At 53.4% G+C, this 20,520-nt stretch overlaps 2 protein-coding genes across 13 annotated transcripts in view; one reads left to right on the forward strand and one right to left on the reverse strand.

Annotated features, from left to right (window-relative positions):
- Window positions 1-3,383, reverse strand: part of UBE2O (ubiquitin conjugating enzyme E2 O) — a 63,451-nt gene extending 60,068 nt beyond the window's left edge. For 3 of the 6 annotated variants that reach the window (XM_054670708.2, XM_054670709.2, XM_016932954.4), the window contains exon 1: window positions 2,914-3,380. In XM_054670708.2, coding sequence (XP_054526683.1) covers window positions 2,914-3,324 — 411 coding nt within the window. In that variant the 5' untranslated portion in view covers window positions 3,325-3,380. Of the gene's footprint in view, window positions 1-2,913 lie in introns of all 6 variants that reach the window. The other 3 variants (XM_016932955.4, XM_016932956.4, XM_016932953.4) reach the window with 2 other exon arrangements.
- A 92-nt stretch (window positions 3,384-3,475) lies between these two features.
- On the forward strand, window positions 3,476-20,275 carry AANAT (aralkylamine N-acetyltransferase). 7 transcript variants are annotated; one of them, XM_016930615.3, is made up of 7 exons: window positions 3,504-3,562; window positions 3,890-3,964; window positions 9,413-9,532; window positions 12,457-12,621; window positions 18,826-19,063; window positions 19,327-19,481; window positions 19,819-20,270. In XM_016930615.3, the coding sequence occupies exons 4-7, from the start codon at window positions 12,607-12,609 to the stop codon at window positions 20,122-20,124; spliced, it is 714 nt and encodes a 237-aa protein (XP_016786104.1). In that variant the 5' UTR covers window positions 3,504-3,562; window positions 3,890-3,964; window positions 9,413-9,532; window positions 12,457-12,606; the 3' UTR covers window positions 20,125-20,270. The 7 variants fall into 7 exon arrangements, with proteins under 7 accessions (XP_016786105.1, XP_063654167.1, XP_016786104.1 ...); XM_063798097.1 differs by lacking the exon at window positions 9,413-9,532 and adding an exon at window positions 16,025-16,384 and having other exon boundaries at window positions 3,480-3,964; window positions 12,457-13,119; XM_024350122.3 differs by having other exon boundaries at window positions 3,536-3,964.
- Window positions 20,276-20,520: the final 245 nt, after the last annotated feature.

Genomic DNA, 20,520 nt, shown 5'->3' on the forward strand with positions numbered 1-20,520 from the left:
TACTCGGGAGGCTGAGGTAGGAGAATCGCTTGAACCCGGGAGGCAGAGGTTGCGGTGAGCCGAGATGGCGCCATTGCACTCCAGCCTGGGCAGCAAGAGCAAAACTCCGTCTCAAAAACATAAATAAATAAAAAATAAGTTTCTCAAAACCATCACTACTGTAGTCCCAGCTACCTGGGAGGCTGAGGCAGGAGGATTGTGTGAGACCAGGAATTCAAGGCCACCTGAGTAACAGTGAGACCCCATCCCAAAAATAATAAACAAACCAGTAACTCAAAAAAAAAAAAATCTGCCACTACATTATTTTGTCAATAATTGGGTTCTCAAATCTCATAACTAGATTAGTCAATCTTGGTCTAATGGTCTTTCCTTTACGGCATACTATCACCTTGATGGAATTCATAAGGAGCAGGAGGTGAGAAGAAAAATCATCCTAAGCCACAGTTCTGCAAGGTCCCAGGACCCACCCTACCACCCTGCTTGGTGGTCAGTAACAGACCAGGAGACATTCAGCTAATCAGTCACCTGTATCTATAGCTCATGGTAACAGAGCTACCTATCAGGTATAAACTCTACCCTCCAAAACAAACCTATTCTAAATCCTAAAAGAACTATATCTTGCCACCCATAAATGGGCATCCCATTCCACCACTTCCTTGGAATTTCTGCGTCCCTTGGCTTTTGCTAAACCCAGATGCTACAATGACAAAATACCACCACCGAGCCACAAAACGGATTTCAACAAATTCAAAGCAAGTCACAGGAGGCCAGCTGCAAAATCTATCCAAAGTGGTGCCTCAAAGTTGTTGTTTTTTTTTCTTTTCTTTTGAGACAGAGTTTAACTCTTGCTGCCCAGGTTGGAGTGCAATGGTGCCATCTCAGCTCACCACAACCTCCGCCTCCCTGGTTCAAGCAATTCTCCTGCCTCAGCCTCCCGAGTAGCTCAGGTTACAGGCGTGCGCCACCAAGCCCAGCTAATTTTGTATTTTTAGTAGAGACGGGGTTTCTCCATGTTGGTCAGGCTGGTCTCGAACTCCTGACCTCAGGTGATCCGCCCGCCTCGGCCTCCCAAAGTGCTGGGATTACAGGCATGAGCTACCACGCCCGGCCGTTGTTTTCAATTTAACTCCAAAATAGGTATTTCAAGTCAAACTCTGTATAATTACACATAGTGCAGGAGGCAGACGGAGCATAACTGTAAACAAAGTTAACCACCAAAGTCAAGACGCACGGGAACAACAACTGATAAACATGGCGGCTCCCAGTAGCGAGCTGGGCCTACCTCCCTGAGTCCTAGGGCAGGAGGCCACAACACAGAGGATGCTGCAGTCAAATGAGTTGCGTTCCAAAAATCACGAATCTCTCAAATAGATGGGTGGCGAAAAACATTCTTAAAAACTCACAGAAAGACACCAGCAATCATCTGGTGTCACACAGTATACAGCAATAACCCTCTTTTCCTGACACAATACTGGGTAATTTTTAACAAGCATTCTGTTGCACAAAAGTAATATTTTCCAAATACTCTTGTAAATGGACTGATAATTTTCCTTCCAAGTCTCAGAGCTGTTGCCTGATTCACATTTCTCTGAGGGGAAGCAGGGTCCTGTGTGTGGATTTGTGTCTGTGGATGTATGTGCATCCCCAACAAAAAGACCCCGCTGGTATCAGCAGTCACTTCTGCCTCTAGGAAATGGATCATGGGCTCTTCTCTGGAGTGGGGCCTTTTTCCTTCTCAAGCCGTTGTCACAGACCCCCCTTTGTAGTTTGACATGAAACCCCGTTCCTCTATAGTCTTTGTCTCCCACTGTGTGAGAAACCCAGATCAACTTCCAAAGTGCCCTCCCCTGAAATCAGACCTCTCAACCTCCCAAGGACCTAAAACAGCGTAGGCCTGATTCCTGCTTAGAAATGTTTTCTTGAAGGGGAGGGGAAGTAGGAGAGGAAGAAGGGGTGTGAGATACAGGGGTGTGTGTGTGTGTGTGTGTGTGTCAATTACTGATAGGAATTCACATTCTGGAAAACAAGCCACCAAACCAACCCGGGTTCAAGGTTTCGGGTTTATGATGACAAGCCTCTTTGTTTTGTAAAACTGCTATACTCACTAGCATCACCCCAAAAACCATACGGGAGTCAGATGTCTGCTTAACAGCTTCAGGTCAAGAAAAACCCTTCGGGTTTCCAAATTGGTGACTCCCCTCTACCCAGGGTTCTGGAATATTTTTTTCAAGGAGTCCATATGCACTTAGGAGTCATCAATCCCGGTCGCAGCTGTCAGAATCCTCCCCCCCAAGTACTACTCATACCGGGGCTCTGATTGCTAATGATTTTACTCACAAAGTTCCCTGCAGCAATTAAAAGGAGGCAGCAGGGTAAAACAAAAAGAGGCTGGGTGGCTTCACCATAATGCAGCCTGTAAGCTAGTGAACTTCTTGGGTTCGGCTGGGATTTTCACCTCTATCTTTGTTTTGGAATGCCCACAACCCCTCCCTGCACGGACCCGGCACGGCCTTCATTTCTGGATGCACAATGCAGTACCGAGCTCCTTGGGGGTCAGCAAAACGCCGCACTGGTGTAACGCCGAACGCGCCCCAGAACCTGAGTCCCCACGGGAGTCGGTCCACGTCTCTAAATCTCGAGGCCGACACCACAGCATAACATGTCTTAGAAGTCCCCTCAAGTCGGGAAGCCCAGGGCCCGCCCGGTCCCGGGCCAGCAGTGCCTGGCTGGCGTGTGCGCCCAGGGCTGCTGCAATGACTTTGCATGGAGTGTACCCTCCACTGGGGCTGTCCTCCCGCCTCGGCCACTGCAGTGGCACCGCTCCGGGCAGGGCCCTGCACGCCGTCCTTCCCTGGCCTCGGCCCGGCCGCCGACCCCCTGCCGCCCGCGCCGCCCAGCCCCCGCCCGCCGCACCTTGGTCTCCTTCACATGCTGCTTGACGCCCTCCGGGTACCACTGGACGCGCACGTAGCCGCGGCGCAGCGGGCTGGCCCGGCCCTCCTCGTGGCCCGCGCCCCCGGCCTCGGAGCACCCCGAGCTCCCGCGGCCCTCCTCCTCGCCCTCCGAGTCCGAGTCCTCGCCGTGGATGAGGCGCACCAGCCCGAAGTGCACGGAGCCACGGTAACGGCCCGACACCAGGTCGTGAGAAAACAGCAGGCGCTGCGAGCCGGCTTCTGGGCCGGAGTCCGAGGACGGCCCGGAGGCCGAGTCCGAGGCGGGCGCCGGGACGGGGGCTGCGGCTGGGGCCGGGACTGCCTCCGGGGCTGGAGCCGGGGCCTGGGCGGGAGCTGGAGCTGCGGGCGTGGGGGCTGCTGGATCCGCCATAACTGCTCTGCGCGAGTCTCGGGCGGCGGCGGCGACAGCGGCGGCGAACGAGGCGCGGGGAGGCGGGACCAGCGGGCGCCGGGGGCGGGGCCATGGCGCGCTGACGTGTCCCTGCGTGGCGCCGTCGTCAGGGAGCCGGGATGCAGTTGCTAGGAGCCACCGCCTCGTCGCTAGGGGACGCTGAAGATGCGGCGGGGGGCGGGGGCAGGATGGAATCCACTAAGAAGGGGCGAGACCAGTGAGGATTCAACTAAAGGGAGCGAGAAGGGGCGGGGACCCGGGAGGAGGAAGTGGAGTGGCCACCGAGGAAGAGGGGAGTGGTCGGGGTGGGGCACAGGATGGTGGAGAGACTCAACAACTTTTAATGAGCTCCCTTGGCGTCCTAGCCTAGCCCCCAGGCACTGGGAGCATTGCAGAAAGAGAAAGATACTGTCCCTGTCCCCTAGGTGTTTCCAGTCTAGTTGGGGAGACAAAACAAATACACATTAAATAGATAACAAACAACTCCAACTTGTAAGGCTATAATAGATATGTGTAGAGCACATGTATAATGCACTGTATTCAGGAATTCCAAGCAGTTCGGAACGTCATGACCCCTCAGAAGTTGACCCAGAAGCTGGTGAAGGAGGCCCAGAGAAAGGTAACAAAAGGATCAGTGGTCCCAATGGTTTGGCTATAAATCCATGCAGATAAATTCAAAGCTCCCTGAAGCCAAGAATGAATGGCAAGAGGTAGTATAGTAAGGTAGCTAAGAGTGGGGACCACGGATTCCAATTTTTGGCACTGCCACTTACTAATCTATAAAAATAGGCACACTGATTAACTTATTTTCATCTTAATTTGCTCATCTGTGAAATAGGGATAATAGCAATACTCATCTCATTGGGCAATTGGAGGATTAAATGAAGTAGAACAGTGCCTGGCATTTAGCTCCTTCGATAAGCTTAATCATTGTTGTACTATTTCCAAACTCCCTGCCTAGACTAAATTCCAGACTGGCAGAACTGTTATGGTCTGCTCCATATTGTCATTTTAAAATATAAAAAGTAGGCCGGGCACGGCAGCTCACACCTGTCATCCCAGTACTTTGGGAGGCTGAGGTGGGCGGATCACGAGGTCAAGAGATTGAGACCATCCTGGCCAACATGGCGAAACCCCATCTCTACTAAAAATACGAAAAAAAAAAAAAAATAGCTGGGTGTGGTGGCACATGGCTGTAGTCCCAGCTACTCAGGAGGCTGAGGCAGGCAAATCGCTTGAACCTGGGAGGCTGAGGTTGCAGTGAGCCCAGATCGTGCCACTGCACTCCACCCTGGGCAACAGAGCGAGACTCTGTCTCAAAAAAATAAATAAAAAATATATAAAAAGTAACTCTAGGGCCGGGCGTGGTGGCTCATGCCTGTAATCCCAGCACTTTGGGAGGCAGAAGCAGATGAATCACCTGATCACCTGAGGTCAGGAGTTCAAGACCGCCCTGGCCAACATGGCGAAATCCCTTCTCTACTAAAAGTACAAAAATTAGCTGGGCGTGGTGGCGTGCACCTGTAGTCCCAGCTACTTGGGAGGCTGAGGCAGGAGAATTGCTTGAATCTGGGAGGCAGAAGTTGCAGTGAGCCGAGATCATGCCACTACACTCCAGCCTAGGCGACAGAGCAGGACTCTGTCTCAAAAAAAAAAAAAAAAAAAAAAAGTCTGGATGCAGTGGCTCTTGCCTGTAATCCCAGCACTTTGGGAGACCGAGGCGGGTGGGAGACCCGAGGTCAGGAGTTCAAGACCAGCCTGGCCAAGATGGTGAAACCCTGTCTCTACTAAAAATACAAAAATTAGCCGGGCGCAGTGGCAGCCACCTGTAATCCCAGCTACTCGGAAGGCTGAGGCAGGAGAATCACTTGAACCTGGGGAGCGGAGGTTGTAGTGAGCCTAGATCGCGCCGCTGCACTCCAGCCTGGGCGACAGAGTGAGATTCCGTCTCAAAAAAAAGTAACTCTAGGCCGAGCACAGTGGCTCACGCCTGAAATCCCAACACTTTGACTGTGCCTGAAATCCCAACACTTTGGGATGCCGAGGTGGGTGGATCAGTTGAGGTCAGGAGTTCAAAACTAGCCTGGCCAACATGGCAAAACCCCGTGTCTACTAAAAATCCAAAATTAGCTGGGCAAGGTGGCAGGCGCCTGTAATTCCAGCTACTTGGGAGGCTGAGACATGAGAACCACTTGAACCTGGGGGTTGGAGGTTGCAGTGAGCCTAGATCACACCACTGCACTCCGGCCTGGGTGACAGAGTGAGACTCTATCTCAAAAGAAAAAAACTAACTCTAATTTAATGTGTCACCTAAGTTTCAAAGGGTTTAGATACATTCTCAGAGGACAGATTTAAATAGATTGTTAAGGAAAACAAGATCTGGCCCTAACCTTTCTCAGTCAACATCATTTTTTCCACATTTTTCTACACGATCATCAACGAAAGACTAGTAAGTTGGATTGATATTACAGTATTTAGGTTCTTCAAAGAAGGCAGAATCCCAGCTCTTTGTGTTGTTTACAGGATCCTGAAGATACAGAACTATGTTCATAGAAAAGTTGGTTGGGTGTGGTGGCTCACATCTGTAATCCCAGCACTTTGGGAAGCCAAGGCAGATGGATCATTTGAGGTCAGGAGTTCAAGAGCACCCTGGCCAACATGGTGAAACCCCGTCTCTGCTAAAAACACAAAATTAGCCAGGCGTAGTGGCGCATGCTTGTAGTCCCAGCTACTCGGGAGGCTGAGGCAGGAGAATCGCTTGAACCCGGGAGCAGGAGGTTACAGTGAGCCAAGAACACATCACTGCACTCCAGCCTGGGCGACAGAGCGAGACTGCGTCTCAAAAAAAAAGAGAGAAAAGTTAAAAGAACATGCACAAGGTCGGGCACGGTGGCTCACGCCTGTAATCCCAGCACTTTGGGAGGCTGAGGCAGGCGGATCACTTGAGGTGAGGAGTTCAAGACCAGCCTAACCAACATGGAGAAACCCCATCTCTACTAAAAATACAAAATTAGCCAGCCATGGTAGCCCATGCCTGTAATCCCAGCTACTCAGGAGGCTGAGGCAGGAGAATCACTTGAACCCGGGAGGCGGAGGTTGTGGTGAGCCAAGATCGAGCCATTGAACTCCAGCATGGGCAACAAGAGCAAAACTCCATCTCAGGAAAAAAAAAAAAAAAAGAACATGCACAAAACAGATGGCAGCCTAAGTACTTAAGATGTCTTAGGCCAAGTACTAATAGAGTATTGATGTAATATTGGGATCAGGGTGGTTGTCAATGGACCCAAATCTTAGAAAATTTATGTACTAAGATATAGAACAAATGGGCTGAATCAGCTGAAGGGGAGTTAGGATATGATTTTGGGGCAAGGCTGGGTTCTCAAACCATGGCCTTCCCATCCCAGAACACAATGCCAAATGACCATCTGGAATCACTGCTGTAAGGACGCAGGTCCCTACTCCCTCTCCTGTAGAGACCTGGGAGATTAAACAGCAGTAACATAGTAGCTTCTGTTCTGCCTCCCATGACCCTTTCAGCCCTGTTTTCTTGCCCCCTGATAACACAGCATTTATTAAGCACATATTATTGACCAGGCATTGTACCAGGTACTTCCAAGCACATTTTCTTGTCTGTTATCACAATCTTGGATATAGAGAGTTTTTAACCTCATTTTACCAATGAAGAAATAGGGCCCAAGGAATTTGGCGCCTAAGGTAACAGGTAGTAACCTGAGGAGTTTCCCCACTCTAAGGGCAGGGGCTTTTCTAGTTATGCTGTTTCTTTAGGCTTCCCTCAGAAGAACTCCTGATTGCACAGGGGAGTCCATGTGTCTATGTGTCCCACGGCGGGATAAGGCAGTGCAGACCTCAAGTCTGCTTTTTGTTTCATGTCAGGGTCTCACTCTGTCGCCCATGCTGGAGTGCAGTAGCGTGATCTTGACTCACTGCAACCTCCGTCTCCCAGGTTCCAGCGATTCTCTTGCCTCAGCCTCCTGAGTAGCTGGGGTTACAGGCGCCCGCCACCATGCCTGGCTAATTTTTGTATTTTTAGTAGGGACGGGGTTTACCATGTTGGCCAGGCTGGTCTCGAACTCCTGACCTCAAATGATCCACCCGCCTTGCCCTCCCAAAGTGTTGGGATTACAGGCGTAAGCCACCGCACCCGGCCTCAAATCTGCTTTTGTTGTCAAAAAATCAAGTGAGTTTTGCATTGTACTCCAGAGTATGCCTATGTTTGTTGTTTTAATGTAAAAACTAATGCCCTTTCCTCCCTAATCATTGAGTAATATTGGCACTCCTGGGAGACGTGTTGTGTTTATTGCTTCTTGTAATAATGGCTAATAATAGCTATCACTTATTGAGCTGTAACTTCATGCCAGATACTCTACTAAGTGCTTTACATAGGTTATCAGGAAACTGCCAGGTTGGAGGTAAGACTCCTTGATTTTACATGCTGATCTCTCCCTCACTAGACTAAACCCTTAAGCATGTGGACCATGTCGTATTTGTGTGTGTAACCCTGGTGCCTAGGACAGTACCTGGCATAGGGATGGAGCTCAATAATGTGTCGTATTAGGCTAGGCCCATACAGTGGCTCACGCCTGTAATCCCAGCATTTTGGGAGGCCAAGGTGGGTGGATCACCTGAGGTCAGGAGCTTGAGACCTGGCCAACATGGCAAAACCATATCTCTACTAAATATACAAAAATTAGCCAGGCTTGGTGGCAGGCGCCTGAAATCCCAGCTACTCAGGAGGCTGAGGCTGGAGAATCGCTTGAACCCGGGAGGGGAGGCTGCAGTGAGCTGAGATTGTGCCACTGCACTTCAGCCTGGGAGATAGAGCAAGACTCCGTCTTGAAAAAGAAAAAAAGAAAATTATCATGTTAGTGGATGTCAAAGGACTGAGAACCTGTACCTCCATTCTGTCAGTTTCCTATCCTTTTTCCAACACCCAAAAGTTGAAGAAGCTGGGACAGAGCTGCCCTCTTTGGCTGCTCCAAATCCTTTCAAGTGCCCCCAGTTTCAACTGCATCTGAGCTGCTTTAGAGAATGAGACTCAGTAAATTCCTACCCATCCGATGGTGTCTTTCATTGACCTCACTCAGACCCAAGATGCTCTGGATAAGGTTTGAGGCTTGACTCCTTCCCAGACCCTGAGCCCCCAGCCACAGTCTCCATACACTCAGGCTGGCTAGCAGGGTAAGTGTGGATGGAAGCCGCTGCTTAGTTTTTATTTTTGTCATTGTTGAGGTGTAGGAAGGAGGAAAAAAACTTGATTCCCTAATGAAGAAACCCTCTCTTATCATGGCCCCATCTCCCAGCCTTTCGTAGGGAATAGAGCTATTTCTTGGGAGGATTTCACTTATTTATAAATGTGCTTCCAGAAACTGAGCTGGTCTGTCCTCTCCCCTTGCTAAGTGGGGTGGGTGGTGTGCAGGAGGCGGCAGAGCCGGCAGCAGAGTGAACTGATCTCAGGGAAGCAGGCCCTGTCTCGTCCCTATCTTAACCAGCCACTGGAGCACCTCTCTGGACCCACAAAGTATGCTCAGGCCCAACACTGCCCTCTGCGGGAGCCTGCTTGGCCTCTCCATTGCTGTGCAAGCGATTTCAGCCTGGCCCAAAGAGCTCCTTCCACCCTGGAGCAGGTGTTTGGGAAGGCTAGGGTGCCTTAGGCACTGGGGACTTCAGCTGGGGGGTGGGGTGGGAGGTGAGCTGCCTTGGGAAGCCCCTCACACCCTCATGTGGCTGGCTGAAGAAATGCCTCCGAGGCTCCAGCTGAATGCCGCTCAAGGCTTTTGGAGTTAAAACAGCCCTTCTCATTCCTGGAGCCTCACCTGCTCCTTGCACAGGTGCCCTGTGAAAACTGTGGGACTTGCCCAAGGTCACTCTGCAGTACAGTCAGGATCAGGACCCAGCCCAGCTGGCCCTTGGCCATTCTGACTCCTGCTGTGAGGGTGGGTTGCAATCCACTGGGCAAAACACTTTATGCTGGGGCAACAGTGAAAAGTTTGAGCAATAGTGACAGCACAGGATCACCAGGTTCGTCCTGTTTCCCTCCTTCCTGAAGATACAGGGTGAGGCACAGTGAATCTGCTGGACCAGCTTCAAGAACAATAGGTCAGCCTATCCACTGCCACCTCCCACAGCTCCAGACTCGTGGGTGCTTCCTGGATGTGACCAGCCATAGGTACAAAGTAGACTCATCATCTTTTCCTCAAATAGTTTCTTCTCCCAGAGTTCTCATCCTGATTGATGGCAGTATCACTTACCTGGGTACTGAGCTGGCCACCTGAGGGTCAGCCCTCACTCTTAAGCTCCACATGCAATCAAAGCCTGGGTCTTGGCCCCTCACTGCCTTTTCACACCCTTCCTGTCCAGAGCTGCCCCACCAGGGGGGCAGATCCATGGAGATGTGGGAAGGTGGGAGGTACAGTGGCTGAGAGTGAGCTTCCGGAGTCACAGGGACCTGGGTTTGAAGCTTGTGCTGCTGCTGGTCACTATGTGACCTTGGGCAAGTTATTTTACTCTCTAAGCCTCAGTTTCCTTTCTGTAAGGTGGGAATAATAATAATACCTACTTCATAGGACTGTGGAGACTGTAACTGACCAACTGAATATAACGTGCTTTGCCCAGTGAGTGCATGATGGCAGGCCTGATAACGTTAGCTTTTGTTAGGAATTCATTTCCATCTCTTGCCTAGACCTCGGCTGTAGGCCCCTCACCAGGCCCCAGGCCGTCTAATCTGTCTGCTGCCTTGTTCCCAGGGTGACTGAAAATGCAAGCACGGTCATTGGACTCTTGGCTTTATATCTTTCTGTGGCTCCCCAGGGTCCACCCAAGAAGGTGCATGTGGCCTTTCATAAACTGATCTGATCCTTCCAACCCCCCTTCCCCCTCTGCATCCAGCATGGAGTGCTCTGTGCTCCAGCCTCAGTCACCTACTTCAGGAATTTTTTTTTTTTTTTTTTTTTGAGACAGAGTCTCTCTCTGTTGCTCAGGCTGGAGTGTCCTGGCAGGACCTCAACTCACTGCAACCTCCGCATCCCGGGTTCAAGAGATTCTTGTGCCTCAGCCTTCTGAGTAGCTGGGATTACAAATGCCCACCACCACACCTAGGTAATTTTTTTGTATTTTTAGTAGAGATGGGCTTTTGCCATGATGGCCAGGCTGGTCTCAAACTCCTGACCTCAGGTGATCCACCTGCCTCGGCCTCCCAAAGTGCTGGGATTACAGGCATGAGCCACCAAGCCTGGCCTGTTTTTTATTTTTTTATTAAAAAAAAATAGAGAGAAGGTCTCACTATATTGGCCGGACTGGTCTTGAACTCCTTGGGCTCAAGCGATCCTCCTGCCTTGGCCTCCCAAAGTGCCAGGATTATAGGCGTGAGCCACCGTGCCCAGCCTCTTTTGGCTTTTTAAAATGTGGCTAGTAGAACATTTAAAATCACATGTGGGGCTCACACAATCTTACTATTGGGCAGTTTGGCTCCATTACTTGGGGAGCCGTAGGTCCCTTCTTTGTCCAGGAGGTGGCAATCCCTCCCTGCCTTTGATGCTTCCATTCCAGAATGGTCTGGAAGGTTCCTGAGGTAAGTGCCTATCTAATACGGCGATATTGAGCCCCAAATAAGGCAGGGTCCCACTCAGCCCTGCCTTTGAGTCACCCACCTCAACGGAAGACTCTGGGCCAGGCGTGGTGGCTCATGCCTATAATCCCAGCAATTTGGGAGGCTGAGGGGGGCAGATTGTTTGAGGTCAGGAGTTTGAGACCGGCCTGGCCAACATGGTGAAACCCCGTCTCTACTAAAAATACAAAAAATAGCCAGGTGTGGTGGCATGCACCTGTAATCCCAGCTACTCAGGAGGCTGAGGCAGGAGAATTGCTTGAACCCGGGAGGCGGGGGTTTCAGTGAGCCGAAATCGCACCACTGCACTCCAGCCTGGGCGACAGAGTGAGATTCCGTCTTAAAACAAAAACAAAAACAAAAACAAAAAAACAGAAGACTGTGCCTCTAGCTGATAGGCACCTGCTCTGTGGGTGGCACGATGCCACACTCTCAACCCAGCCTCTGTTTTCCAGGAGTGCATCAGCCTCTTGGGGGGACAGGTGTGTAGTGGATGCTGTGGTGCACCTCCCCATCACATCCCTCTCCAAACACTGCCCTTGGCTAAAAGAAGATGCCTCCCCCAACCACTGACTGTCTGTAAGGGGCACAAAGCCTGGCCAACATGGTGAAACCCCATCTCTATTACAAATGCAAAATTTGCCGGGTATGGTGGTGGGCACCTGTAATCCCAGCTACTTGGGAGGCTGAGGCAGGAGAATTACTTGAACCTGGGAAGTGGAGGTTGGTGAACTGAGATTGTGCCACTGCACTCCAGCCTGGGTGACAGAGTGAGCCTCCACCAAAAAAAAAAAAAAAAAAAAAAAAGAAGGAAGGAAGAAATCAATCAATCAATCAATCAGTCAGTGGTGGGTGCAACATCTCAGGTGTCTGAGAGGTACAGGGATGGAGTAAGTGTAAGGACTGTGGGGCTGGATGGCTGTTGGGGCAGTCAGTGCAGGGGAGAAAGGCAGTCAGAGGCTGGGGGTGAAGAATCACTGCTTGAAGGTAAAGTGGAAAAGCCAGAGGGCCTCCTTGGCAGCATGTAAAGAAACTCGCCTCCTGAAGTTAAGGAACAGAGAGAAGTCAGCATGGCAGAGCCTGAGAGCAGGTTGAATTCCCAACCTTAATGAGTCAGCGATACAGAGGAGGCCCCTGGGGAGAAGCGGGAGACATCCAGGGACAGAGGTTAGTGCCCCTCCTTCCTTGGGGACAATGCCTCTTCCTTAGGAGACATGTACTACCCCCTCCCCAACCCTGAGTATATACTGCACCTCCTCTTCTTGCACTGGGCCAGTAACCAGGGCTAAATCGCAACCTCACCTACTGGTGAAGTGCTGGGTTGGCTAAGGGAGGAAGGAGGCTCTGTCCTTAAGGAGCTGCAGGTCCCAGCCAGAGCCAGGAGAGTGGGGACTGGAATCAGAGGATGCTGGCTGGGCCAAGGGGGTCAGAGCATAAAGTTGGATAAGGAACATGTGTTGGTATGGGAGCTCTTTTCCCTGTTACAGAATTTATCACCCTGGCAAGGACCCTGGTACTTGGAAGCTTGGAGAAAGTGATTCAGGGCTCTTACCTGCAGTGGGCAGGACTGCTGACGGCTCCCAGCTGGATTTTCCTGCAACTGCCCTCAATGAAGCAAGCTGTTCCACCCAAGGTTGATGCAGGACAAAGAGGTGGGTCCAGAAGGGCTTCCCAAGTCTGAAGCTCCTCGGGGGATGCGCCAAGGCCTCGGTTACAGCTGCACCATCACGGCTCAGCTTCCACTGTCCAGCCCTCTGCCCTGCTCCATGGTAGGGGTCGCTCATGAGACCTCTCCCCAATAAACTTGCCGCACACAGTTCTCCATCTCTCATCCCCCGGGGAGCCTGCCACGTGGTAGTACTCAGGCTGGAAAGGTAAAGACGATAACGCGAGATGTGCTCAGTGCCAGGTCTGTGGGGCAGACCTTAAGTGCAGGGGAGGAGTTGAGAGAGAAAGTGACCATCGAAACCACCAAAAAAATGCAGCCATTGCACAAGAGCCTGAAGAGAGGGCTATGCTTCCTGCACGCCGGGCCTCTCAACTGCTCTGCATGGAAAACCGGCATCTCAGAGGCATCGTCAAGGTGTCCCTGGGACATGGCCATGGGGCCCACTCCTTGGACTGCCCCAAATGCGCTCCCTTCAGTCTGGGTGTGAAACTGGGCAGCTGACACACGGAGGGGAGGGGGTGTGTCCCCATGTGGGAAGCTCCCAGATTCCAGGTCCAGGGCTTCTGCACTGGGCCCGGCGGGGATGCTCACTGCCCCTGCACCAGGCTCTCCGGGTGTATCAGCAGCTGCGGCAGGCTCGTTGCCCGGGATGGGGTGGGGGCCGTGGGGAGGTCTTCTCCAACCCCCGGCCGTGGCAGCGGGTCAGTGTGCCTTTAATCAACGGCCTCTGCACTCCACCTCTCACTGTCACCATTAAGGCCATTCCTCTGCATCTGGCCTCTCCACCCATTTCTCCCTTCTGGAAGGATTCCTTTTTTTTTTTTTTTTTGAGATACAGTCTTGCTCTGTGGCCCAGGTTGGAGTGCAGTGGTGCAATCTTGGCTCACTGCAACCTCTGCCTCCTGGGTTCCAGCAATTCTCCTGCCTCAGCCTCCCGAGTAGCTGGGATTACAGGCACCCACCACCACGCCCAGATCATTTTTGTATTTTTAGTAGAGACGGGGTTTCACCATGTTAGCCAGACTGGTATTGAACTCCTGACCTCGAGCTATCCACCCACCTCAGCCTCCTAAAGTGCTGGGATTACAGGTGTGAGCCACCGTGCCCGGCCTTTTCTGGAAGGATTCTTAAAGGTCATCGGAGCCTCCCTGTTGGCAGAATCTGAGATCTGTTCTCCATTCTTTGTGGCATTTCAGGCTCTATCTGCCCCATTTCTTGGACATTCTCCCGTGGGTTCTTCCCTTCTTGTGGCTTCACCTGTGTTCCTGTTAATAACTCCTTTCCCTGCTAACAGTGGACATCCCGAAAGCTTGGTTCTCAGCTTTCGTGTGGTGATACACATCCTCTCAGAACCTTTTTTACTGTCATGACATCAGTTATCCGCTCAATAACTGTCGTCATCATCCTCACCACATCTGATTAACAGTGGGATGGGGGCTCTGATGGGTCAGAGGTGAGGCTCTACCAGGGCAGGTGGGGAGTTAGGTAGCATGGTCCCTGGCAGTTCTGTGTGCACTGGACAACCCCTCTCCAAACTGCTGTAGAATATTCTGGAGTCCTGCCTGGGCGCGGTGGCTCATGCCTGTAATCCCAACACTTTAGGAGGCTGAGGCAGGTGGATCACCTGAGGTCAGGAGTTTGAGACCAGCCTGACCAATATGGCGAAAGCCCATCTCTAGGAAAAATAAAAAAAATTAGCCAGGCATGGTGGTGTGTGCCCGTAATCCTAGCTACTTGGGAGGCTAAGGCAGAATTGCTTGAACCTGGGAGGTGGAGGTTGCAGTGAGCCGAGATTGTGCCATTGCACTCCAGCCTGGGCCACAGAGCAAGACTCTGTCTTAAAAAAAAAAAAAAAAGAATATTCTGGAGTCTCGAAGTGGAAGCCCAGTCACAGACCATGATTTTCATGGGACCGAAGAGCCTTTTGGGAGAAAACTGAACCCCATCTGGCATTTGAAATGTGTAAATCTGTCTGGGAGATCGAAAGAGGCCAGGCTGGGCGGAGAGACAGAGGGACCCCTGAGGGGAGCCATCATGGGTGAGGCAGGGTGGCATGGTACACACTGGGCAGGGAGTCGCGGTGGGTGAGTTGTGGATACAGGACTTTCAAGGGAGCTGCTGCTGGAGGGAGAGGCTGGGAACAAAGAGCCTCAGCCTCCCAAAGTGCTGGGATTACAGGCATGAGCCACGACGTCAAGCCATTTTTGTGGTTTACAGTCATCCAGTTTGTGTATCATCTGTTACAGCACCCCTGGGAAACATAGAGATGCCATCTTCTCCCTGTCTGTATCTACATTTTTTTTTTTGAGATAGCAGTTTCACTCTTTTTGCTCAGGCTGGAGTGCAATGGCACGATCTTGGCTCACTGCAACCTCTGCTTCCCGGGTTCAAGCAATTCTCCTGCCTCAGCCTCCCAAGTGGCTGGGATTACAAGTGCCCACCACCACACCTAGCTGATTTTTTGTATTTTTAGTAGAGACGGAGTTTCACCATATTGGCCAGGCTGGTCTCGAACTCTTGACCTCAGGTGATCCACCCGCCTCAGCCTCCCAAAGTGCTGGGATTACAGGCATGAGCCACCGTGCCCGGCCTTGCCCATCAGGTTAGGTGTTTATCAGCTGTCTAGAGTGACTGAACAGGTACGACTTGGGGGGCAAAGGACACATTCTCCCCCTCATCCCCAAGATCCACCTGAGAGGCAGTCACCAGAGGCATTGCCAGCACTCTTAACTGCAATACCAGGACAAGACTGGGCATCTGATAAACAGTGCAATCGGTGTCCCTGGCGTGAGGATGATCTCGGAGGTGCTTCTTTTTTAGAGCCCACCTGAGGTCAGGATTTTTTTTTTTTTTTTTTTTTTTTTTGAGACAACATCTTGCTCAGTTACCCAGGCTGGAGTGCAGTGGCTCATCACTGCAGCCTGAACCACCTAGGCTCAAGTGATCTTCCCACCTCAGCCTCCCAAGTAGCTGGGGCTACAGGTGTGTGCCACCATGCATGGCTGATTTTTAAATTTTTTGTAGAGACAGGGGTCTTGCTATGTTGCCCAGGCTGGTCCCAAACTCCTGGGCTCAAGTGATCCTCCTGCCTTGGCCTCCCAAAGTGCTGGGATTACAGGTGTGAGCCACTATGCCCAGCCCCAGGGATCTCCTTCTCTCTGTACCCATCACCCTGTTGGGCCCCTCACCCTCCTTATTTTCCTTCTCATTGGTGGTGGTGTGTGGTTTTCTTCCTGTTGACCAGGACAAAGGTCCCAGCGATCACCCTGCCCTCCCCTGTCTCCTCTCCTGTCCCACAAGGGTTTGAACTTCCCAGTTTCACCATGTTTAACATACCGCCTCATCTTTAAAAAAAATTTATTTTTATTTGTATTTTTTTGAGACAGGGTCTCGCTCTGTCGCCCAGGCTGGAGTGCAGTGGCGCAGTCTTGGCTCACTACAGCCTCGACCTCTCCAGCTCAAGCCATCCTCCCGCCTCTGTCTCCCAAAGTGCTGGGATTACAGGGGTGAGCCACTGTGCCTGGCTTACTGCCTCATCCTGTTCCCTGAGGTTCTAGACCTCTCGGGTGTTGTCCGGAAAGAACAGGGCCATGTGGATGTCAGCAAAGAGAGAGGCCGATTGAACAGCAGGCTGTCCTCAGGCATCGCCAAGTGACTGATTAGGATTGGCCACCAGGGGGTGCCATGGAGCCACAGAGTCTATGAAGGGACAGAAGAGGCCTTTTGGGGGACCCTGGAGGTTGAAGGTGGGGATGCCCAGCTGAGGTCTTGGACATGACCACCCCGCCAACCAAGCCCAAGGAGGTCTCTGGTCCGTCCTGAGAGGTCTGTTGAGGGTCCCTTCTAGCAGGCAGGTGGGCCTCAGAGTGCAGAGGGGCCCTGGGAGAAGGGGACCCAGAGACAGGAGGAATGCATGTGGTGGGTGGGCGGGGTCATCGGGACGGGGTCACTCCACGGTCAGGGGCTGTGTCCCAAACCGTATGGGTAGGAACAGGAGCTTCCTCTGGCGGGGGTCGAAAGAGTGCACCTGTGAGGACACTGAAAACCAGCAGGAGAATCATGAAGACAGGAACCAGGAGTCTCATTGTGAGATGAGTGGGTCCCACCAGCGCAGCCGTGGCAGTGCATGTCAGGAGGCTGACCCGGCTTTGCCCCTCCCCCTTCACTTGTTGGATGGCTCTGAGCAGGTTACTGAACCTGTCTGTGCCTCAGTTTCCTTCTCTATAACGTGGTTAATACTCATTTGGCCGGGCTTCCGTGTGGATTAAAGGAGACGCGTATCCAGGGCCCGGCACATAGCAAGTGCTGTAAGCAGTGGCACTCACAGGCTGCCAGGACAGGAAGGACCCTCAGAGGTCCGTCCCAAGCTGTGTGGGTAGGAGCAGAAGCTTCCTCTGCAGGGGGTCAAAAGAGTGCACCTGTGAAACCCAACCTCCAGGACCCCCAGGAGCCCGAGAGGGACACAGGATCTGCACTGCTGGGTGGGGCGGAGAGGCAGGTGCTGGCGAGAGAAGAGCTAAGGGGTGCAGGATGGGGTGTGAGCTGGAGGGCAGGGGGTAGTCAGAGCCAACAGGGAGAGGGGCCTGCATCCCGAGGGAATGCCAGCACCAAGTGCCAAGGCCTGGGCAGCCCTGGGAATGGGTGGAGCCAAGGTCAATAGCAGTCAGAGAGCTTTGTAGTTGAGATGTTTGGTAGGGCAACCTCCTGAATATTTAAATATTTAATTAAATTAAATATTTAAATAAACTTGAAGTAGAACGTACTTAAAGTGCACAAATTGGTAGCTTGAATTCCCACCCCCTCCCCCACATAAGAGGTGGGCTTGTCCAAGACTCCGAGGGACAGAGGGAGAATCGCTGGTGCCCAGCCAGTTGGTGACAGAGCAGGGATTAGAGATGGACTCCTGAGGCTTAGCCCCACGCTCTCTTCCCCAAACCCTGGGGCCTCAGTCAGCCTCTGGTAATCCCCTCTGTGCCCAGGGCACCAGAGCTGACGTTTCCCTTCAGCAAGGCAGGGGCCGAGGCTGCCAGAGCCCTGCTGGCGTCATCCTGCCTGGGATAGCTCGAGAGGTGGGGTGGGGGGATTACAAACCTCTAACGGCACCACAGGCTGCCCGGGGAACATCTGCTACTACAGCCTTGCAGCCCGGAGTCCCGGATTTTACTGGTTCCCGTGCCTGCGGACAGGCCCCCAGGGCTAGCGGCTTTGTGGAGGGAACACTGGGTATCCTCTCCACAGTCCAGGTAGGTGGGACCCCCACTCCTGGCTCTCAGCCTTTAGGAACAGGAGCTTCTCTACTTGAAGCTTCTAGACACGGAGGGAAACATGGAAGCCATGGAGTTTATTAAGTGTCTTGGAAGGTGGAGGGAGGGATGGCCTCCTGTAAGAACTGCAGATCTGCAGGGTGTCTTGGGAGACAGGAGTGCCCAGAGGGGAATGTCCGATGAGCTGGATGTGTGGGGCAGGGGGTGTCCTATGCACTCTCCTTGCCTGCTCCTCCCCATCCCCCAGGCCCTCTGCAGCCCCTGGCTCCCTCTAACCTCCCCACCCCCCACCACAAATCCTGCATGTGTGTGGCCCAGTCTGAGGCCATCTGGATAGAAGTAGAGGCTCCCTAAGGGCCCACTTTGATTAAGGGGCTCTCTAGGACCAAGGGCTGAGGCTACCTAAAAAGCTCTCCGCCACAGGATCTTGCACCCAAAGGACCAGAAGCCTCCCTCTGGGGAGGTAAGATAAACCACATGAATGGTGGTGTGGGGGAACCGGGCGCCCACCCACTGCACAGTTGCATTAGACGTGGTCAGTGGAGGGTCACGAGTCCTGTCTCCCCTCCCACCGTGGGCAGCAGGGTTGGGGTGCCCCAGGCTCCACTGAGCCCTGCTCATCCCTGCCACCATCTCTGGGGCTCAGAAGCACCCAGACGGCACCCTGAGACCAATGTCTGCAGGTCTGCAAGGTGGCAAACCTCCAGGGATCCTTCTGGCTGAGAGGGAAAGGTGGGGAGACAGTGCCAATGTTTGCAATGCCTGGTAACAGCCTCGGGGACCAGGTACCTGGGGAATGTGCCCATTGATTTAGGGGCTGTCTCCACCCCAGTTCCTGCTACAAAAGAGGCCAGATACATACTCTGGGGCCTGCCTCCCTGGAGATGAGGATGAGACCCCTGTCCCTTGCTGTTCTCCAACAGGTGCTGGGAGGCCCTCCTTGGCTTAGGAGGACACTTCCAAAGCTGGGGCACCCCAAGGAGGCACCAGTGGCCAGAATGTCCATGCAGAGCACCCACCCCCCGAAACCTGAGGCCCCACGTCTGCCACCTGGGATCCCCGAGTCCCCGAGCTGTCAGCGGCGCCACACACTCCCCGCCAGCGAGTTTCGCTGCCTCACCCCAGAGGACGCTGTCAGCGCCTTTGAGATCGAGCGTGAAGGTGAGTGGCCCCGCACAGGGTCAGAGGGATGCTCCACTCTGGTCCAGTTATCCTGTGGGGAGGAGACCCTTAGTCTCCTGTCCTTGGAGGCCGGGTCCCAGAGTATCAGACCATGTGTGCGCTCAAGAAAGTGGGGGAAACAGCAGCCCTAAACCCCATTTTCCTGTGGGGAACGGGGCATCTGAGTGGACACTCGGGGTGCAGCAGACAGTGGACGCGAGGCACAGCGACTACCAGTCACCCACCTGAGCCTCCTGCCACAGCCTTCATCTCCGTCTTGGGCGTCTGCCCCCTGGACCTGGATGAGATCCGGCACTTCCTGACCCTATGTCCAGAGCTGTCCCTGGGCTGGTTCGAGGAGGGCTGTCTTGTGGCCTTCATCATCGGCTCGCTCTGGGACAAGGAGAGACTCATGCAGGTGAGGACAGGGCTGCGACGCCCAGCTCCAGGGAGGCCTCTGAAGACAGAGGTCAGCCAGATGGCGGGGAGGGGAGCCCAGGGGCTGGGATTTCTTCCTCCAAAACTGGAGAGATGAGTACAGGCCACAGGCCCCTCCCAGAGCAAGACCTTCTGGGTCTTCAAGTTTTCTCCACGGGGTTGGGGGTATGGCTCCCAATTTGGGGCCCTCCTTGGCTGGGGTGGGAGCCCTGACCATAGGCACCCAGGGGACACCTGCTCCCTGCCTGGGTTGGTGGTTGGCGGGGAGCACGTGTCAGCAGAAGTGACCTGGGATCTCATCCCTTGCTCGCTCCCAGGAGTCACTGACGCTGCACAGGTCTGGGGGCCACATAGCCCACCTGCATGTGCTGGCCGTGCACCGCGCCTTCCGGCAGCAGGGCAGGGGCCCCATCCTGCTGTGGCGCTACCTGCACCACCTGGGCAGCCAGCCGGCCGTGCGCCGGGCCGCGCTCATGTGTGAGGACGCGCTGGTACCCTTCTATGAGAGGTTCAGCTTCCACGCCGTGGGCCCCTGCGCCATCACCGTGGGCTCCCTCACCTTCACGGAGCTCCACTGCTCCCTGCGGGACCACCCCTTCCTGCGCAGGAACAGCGGCTGCTGAACTGGGCTGCCCACCTGGCTGCCAACGTGATCCCCATCTCTGCCCTGGGCTCCTCTTAGCTCAGCTGAGCATGGAGTCAGCAGTTTCCAGAGAGTGGAGAGAGCAGGGCTAAATAAAGAGGAGATAAGGTGGCTTCTCACGGCCTGAGCTGGAGTGGTGTGTCTTGTCTGTCCCCATGAGGCCTCTGGACCTCCTGTGTTCTGAACTCTGTACCTGAGACCGGGCTGGGTTGGTAAGCGGGGACAATGGGAGGTGCTGTGGGGTTCCTGGCTCCTTTCCTCCTGGCAGGTGGGCAAAGGCACCAAGGCGGCATCCTCACAGTAGCCCATTGCTCGGTGGGGCAGGGGGGTGTCCTTATTCTCCCCAGCCTCATGGATGCCGCTTCCCACCCTTAGC

Source organism: Pan troglodytes, chromosome 19 (assembly GCF_028858775.2).
Source record: "Pan troglodytes isolate AG18354 chromosome 19, NHGRI_mPanTro3-v2.0_pri, whole genome shotgun sequence".
Lineage (NCBI taxonomy): Eukaryota > Metazoa > Chordata > Mammalia > Primates > Hominidae > Pan > Pan troglodytes.

Coding starts and splice junctions, on each gene's coding strand:
- AANAT (XM_063798097.1), top strand. CDS start 16,340: ATGAAGGGACAGAAGAGGCCTTTTGGGGGACCCTGGAGGTTGAAG. Junction 16,385..18,825: donor GGGGACCCTGGAGGTTGAAG/GTGGGGATGCCC, acceptor GTTCTCCAACAG/GTGCTGGGAGGCCCTCCTTG. Junction 19,482..19,818: donor ACAAGGAGAGACTCATGCAG/GTGAGGACAGGG, acceptor GCTCGCTCCCAG/GAGTCACTGACGCTGCACAG.